This window comes from Alnus glutinosa, chromosome 1 (assembly GCF_958979055.1).
Source record: "Alnus glutinosa chromosome 1, dhAlnGlut1.1, whole genome shotgun sequence".
NCBI classification, from domain to species: domain Eukaryota; kingdom Viridiplantae; phylum Streptophyta; class Magnoliopsida; order Fagales; family Betulaceae; genus Alnus; species Alnus glutinosa.
The window spans coordinates 47,976,675-47,982,664 of NC_084886.1; the positions used below are offsets into that span (position 1 = coordinate 47,976,675).

The 5,990-nt window shown below is 38.4% G+C and overlaps 1 protein-coding gene across 1 annotated transcript; it reads right to left on the reverse strand.

Moving 5' to 3' along the window:
* Positions 1-238: 238 nt before the first annotated feature.
* On the reverse strand, positions 239-3,397 carry LOC133861000 (uncharacterized). Its single transcript, XM_062296693.1, has 3 exons — positions 1,805-3,397; positions 1,251-1,712; positions 239-310 (listed from the first exon to the last, which is right to left on the reverse strand). Exons 1-3 carry the CDS (start codon positions 3,395-3,397, stop codon positions 239-241), a joined length of 2,127 nt encoding a protein of 708 aa, XP_062152677.1.
* Positions 3,398-5,990: the final 2,593 nt, after the last annotated feature.

Consider the following 5,990-nt stretch of genomic DNA (forward strand, 5'->3'; position numbering starts at 1 on the left):
CCATAGCTCAAATCAGTTCTCTTGATCACATCACAGTCCATCAATATTAGAACACAATCAAATCCATAAATACCCAATATACTTAACCGGATCATCAAACACATAATCTAAAACCACTGAAATTTATTAATATTTGGCCATCAACAAAACAGGGCCTAAAATCACCATCAATAAAATACACCAAATAAACCCAGCATCACAGTATTGCCTAGAATTTATCCATTATCATAATTAGACTTCAAACTCCTAATAAATCAGCAACCCAATCGGCCTTCAACAGTAAACTCATCCACAAATCACCCAATCCATACTATATTTCAATAACGAAACCAAATAACATTCATATCAAAAATCATCTGTAATCCGATCAACAAGAAAACCAACTAACAATTGATTTAATCAAATACAATCTATCCAAAATATCCACAATTGGAAATGAGGAAAAAAAATCAAGAAATTAAACCCATAAAAATTACAAGAGATTACCTAGAGAATTTCTGAGAAAATCCACCAGAAAACATCACCGTTGGAAGTTGCTGGATTTTGGCTCAGGTCACCGATCTTGGAGGATAGGGTTTCTGGGTGTTTCGGGTCACGGTTCGGCTGAGTTCATGGGTCACGATTCACGGGTCTCCGAGTCTCTCAGTTTGCGTGCTCACGAACTCGCCGGAAGTCGGCCTCTGCTCTTCTGGACGACGCCGACCCAGCTCACCCACAGGAAGTCCCGCTCCAGGCCGTCGGAAGTCGTGTCCTCCGGCGACCCATGGAGGACCGGCCTCCCCTGGTTCTCTCTCTTCTCTGGTTCGGTCTGGGTCTACCACGATCGGCCCTCTCTCTTTCTCTCTCTCTCTCGCCCTACTGATCTCTCTTCTCATCTCTCTCGATCTCTCTTGTTCTTTCAATTCCCCCTCTCAGTCTCACTCTCTCGCTCTCAGCTCTCTGATTTCTCTGTCTGAGTACTCGGCCGAGAAGGCGAAGAAGAAGAAAAAATGAAGAGCAGGAAAGAAGAAGAAAGAAAGAGGAAGGAAGAAGATACGGAAAGAAAGAAGAAAAAGAAGAATAATAATAAATGAAAAAGGAGACAACTTGCTGAGCAAGTTTTTTTTTTTTTTTTTTTTTCTACAACTTATTGATTAAGTTACTTACTAAAAAAAAAATTTATTTTATTAAAAATATATATATATATATATATATATATATAGATATTAGGCCAATTAATAAGTTTTAAAAAAAAATATATGGGGTATTACATCTTCTTCTATCTCCAACTTCTCCTTAATTTTTGGCCCAACATTGCCTTCCATCGCAGCTATAATTTCTCTTTTCCGCTGGTACCTTCTCATCAAACTTGTCCTAATGCCTTCCAACATTACCAATATGGTCTTATCTCTGAACTTGGTGATCCAAGAATTGAAGCACTCGGCCAAATTGTTGTGTAAGAGGTCACACTTTGCATATGTGTTGAACCATCCCCTACACCAAGTTGCAGGGTTAACCTTCGAAAGGTACTCATAGGTTGGCAGATTAAGGCCCTTAAGCTCTTCCATTACAGTATAGAACTCATTCTGTGTGTAAGATACATCAGCTCTCCACAGCAAGTCCTTTAGTAACACCCCCCGGTGACCGTCATTCCGAAAATTGGCGTACAAGTGCCGCACACATATCCGATGCTCAGCATTAGGGCACACCTCCATAAGACTTGGTACAAGACCCTACACACATGAAAAGCAAGTCAAACACATAGAAAAATACCACATAATCTGGAATGAAATGTCCAGCATAAAAAGCATAAGTGGAAAGATACCTTTTGTCTATCTGAAATAAAAGTCCATCTACGTACACCACTGGGGCCAAGATCAGCCAATAGTGCCTCAAGAAACCATGACCAACTATCCTTGGTCTCTGCCTCTACAACTGCCATGGATATTGGATACATGTTATTATTGGCATCCCTTCCAATAGCTGCCATTAACTGCCCCTTGTAAACCCCCTTCAAGAAACATGTATCAAGGCCTATTACAGGCCTACACCCATCCTTGAAGCCATTTTTCATTGTTGCCAAGGATATGTACATCCTTTGGAATCTACATGGCATTTCGGGCATAGGTCTCTCAACCATCAAAATAACACAACTCCCCACATTTGTGCTTCTGATTGTCGCGCAATAGTCCCATAGACGATGGTACTGTTCACCCAACTTCCCATAAATCACCTCTTGTGCCCTCTTCCTAGCCCTATATAGGGTACTAGGATGGATTTCAACGTTCCATTTCTTCTTCACCTTCTTCTTCAGGACTTCTACAGGCATGTTCGGTTGATCTCTAAAACTGTCCAAGCACCACTCAGCAATCCACTTGGAAGTAATCAAATGATTCTTGTATTTCTGGGCACATGTATGTTTGGGCCTAAGCGAAATCAGCATGAATGTGGCCTCACCCTTCAACTGTCTTCCATAAACCCTATATTTACAATTCTTCTCTCCACACACTGCAATTACTTTTGATTTAGAATTCTTTTGGTAAACTAAGTCCTTCCCCTTCAATATATTGGCCTGTTTAATGGCTTTTCTGAAATCATACACACTATCAAAAGTATTACCTTTCTGCAGAGTCGGCTTCTCAAAATCAGATTTTGAAAATGGCACCCTCTTGGTGACACACGACCTTTTTGAAGAATCCGGCTCATCATCTCCACTAGTATTATCGAGAGTGATCCGTATATCACTCCGAGACACATCGGAAACAGACTCATCCTCACCCTCAACCACACCCTTACCCACACCTTGTGCAAACTCATCTTCAGCTGCAGCTAAAGCTACTGCTACTTTTGCTTCCAAATCTTCTTCTACTACGTGTGATGGTTCTCTTACAAACTCTTGATCTACTCCTACATCTTCTCCTTCGACAGAAGCTCCTGCCTCTCCATACCCCGTATCAGCATTTACTTCTAAGGCGTCCGAGTCATCACTTAGAACCTCATTCCAAAATGGATCTATCCTATATACAGTATTTCTCTCATATTCTTCTTCATATTCCTCATCAACACTTTCCTCTCCTCCAGGTAAATCTACAGGTACATCATACAAAATAAACCCAACCATATATAACTCTGCTACTCCATGACCATTGTGGTGCCCCACCATTTCAATGACATCATGGTCAGAAGACAGAAGCCGTAGCCCTTCATCTAGACTCTTGTTAGGTATTCTGTAATAAATTAGATCACCGGGACTATACCCATAGCACTTAACTACAGTCTCCACCTCAAAAAAAGACAGCTCATCTTTGTCATACAGGTCAGGGTAATTTGTTACATCCCCACCAACATAGGCTACCCCATTTTCCCTATTAAACCGACCTCCGTGGTGCACCTCAAACATAAGACATTCATTAAACATTATGTGTCCTACAAATTGACAAAAAAAAAACTAAAAATGAAATTGAAAATTCAATGAGCAGACAAAAACAAACGAATAAGACACTACAATATTGCAGTCACTAGATAAAGTCATTGGGACCACTTCATCATAGACAAAAACAAACCAGCACATTGCACAGTCATCAAAAAGACCCACGAGACCACAAGAGTATACAAAATTTAGAGCAGCACATTGCACAGTCTTACCGACCCAGCACCAATCACAACACACCCCAAACAAGATACTCACAACATGAGGGACCACAAAACGTAAAAAATATACCTTTTTCACTAACATAAAAACACAACCAGATGTTGACAGTAGCGCTAAACATGGTACCCAAACAAAATCAACCAGATGTGAAAACCCTCTCAACTACAAACATGATGTTATTAACATACAAAAATCACATAACTGAACCGGATTCCACTAACCCATTAACAAAATAGTAAACTTTGACAGATTAGGGTTACATAAATAAACTAAAATATAAGTTAGGGTTTAGGGTTACCTTTCTCAACCCTTTGTGTATTTCACTTCTGTATACAGCCGAAAGCCGAATCGATTTAGAACGAAATGCACCAGATTAGGGTTCTGAGTCGCAAGAAGGAATTGGGTGAGTTGTGTTCAAGGGAGTAGTTGCTTCGAGTTGTGACTTTTTTTGGCCGATTGTTCTTAAGTTTAAAAAATCTGAACGTTTAGATGAGGGGCAAAAGTGGTAGTTCGAGGCTAAAATATCACGTGAAACGCACGTGTTTTGGCCTCCGTCATCAATTTAGAACAGAGGGTGACGGAATACCCTACATTGAACGGTTTTGATAACTTCATACACTCGATTGAACGTTTTGCTACATTGGTACCCTTAAGTGAAAAAGTGCTATAGTTGGGTACCCTTTTGTGAAGTTTTCCCATAATTGTATGCATATGGCTTGGCATTTGGTATGTTTAACATGCTCTGGTTGTAATTATGTATATGATGTTTGCATGATTATATTGTGGTAAAGTTATGAGTTATAAATGGGTTAATAAAAAGACTGGAGATTTAGGTACCAAGGCGTCAGTGATTGAGGAGACCAACGGATGAATTGAGGTTTACGTACCAAGGCATCAAGCAATTGACTAGACCAATGGGTAAACTGAATTTTAGGTACCAAGGTATCAATACACTGATAAGACCGATGGATAAACCAAAGATTGAAGGAATAATAATAATAAAGGTGGTGAGCATAGGCCACCAGTGGGAGCATAGGCCCCCTGAGAGATTTAATGAAGCATAGGCTTCCATTAATAAGCATTGAGCATAGGCTCATAATGAAAGAAGCATAGGCTTCAATCTAACGGAGCATAGGCTCATAATAAGTAAAGCATAGGCTTCAAATGGATGGAACATATGTTCTTATTAAGGTTAATGCGTTAAGTATATAAGGTTGTGCATGTATTTATATAACTGTCATCATTTGATTGCTCAATGTACTTTTAAATAATGCAGTATTTCATTGTGGTCAAGGACTGTTGACTCACTTGACCACAACATGAGATTGTGGTGATAACTGCAATCTCATGCGAGTTTTTGTAGGGTGAATCGAAGGTCAAGACTATTGGAATAATTATTTTAATATGTAATATTTGTTGGAGAAAACAAAAACTATGTATTTATTAAGTGCCGTTTGTGGCACATATGTTATTGTTTTGGATGTAATTATTATATCAGAACAAAAAGGTTATTAATTTTATATATTGAGGTTATTTAGTCAGGTCTGATGTGTTATTGTTAAAGAAAAATTATATTCCGCTGCTAATTTATAACTCTGATGAGTTAGTAATGTCACGTGAAAATCAAAAAATTTTCACTTACACTTTTTGTAAAAGCGGGACGTTACAAGGTCCCAGAAGACAAGTCTGCTGCTGCCTCATCCTCTTCATCTAAGAAGAAGAAGAAGAAAGGCCCTTCCAAGAATGATATGAGAATGTTCCAGCAATTTCTCAAAACATACAAGGAAGAAAATAATGTTGAAGAAAGTGAAGACGGTGGAGATGAAGAAAATAATGTTGAAGACAGTGAAGACAGTGTCCGGATTGGAGACTTGAATTGATTCTCCAATGTAGAGTCCAAGTGACTAGAATCCGAGGGGATGTTCAAGTCAAGAGTCTAATGCAGCCAGGTGATATTTTACTCACTGATAAACTATTATTTTTTAGGTTTATTAGAATAGCAAAATATATGTGTTTTATAAATTCGAACCAATTGTATGTTGAGTATATCTGTTTTGGTTGATTTGAGTAGTTTCAATTATGTTCAAATAATATCAATGATGTTAGGAAATGATGTATGGATGAAATGTGTAGAATTGTTTTTAAAGTATTTGAATGTGAGTTGCGGTTGTGATTTAAATTACGAAGTAGTATGATAAAGTTTCATGTTGATTGGTTTATCGTATTTGAAGAAAGCATGATTTGTAACGAATAGGGGTATAGAGTTTGAATTGTAAAGCATAAAACATGAGCATAAAAAAATGAAAGGGAGGGTAAACCTCATAAGGATGAAAGGAATGGTAAGTTTCAAAGGAATGAA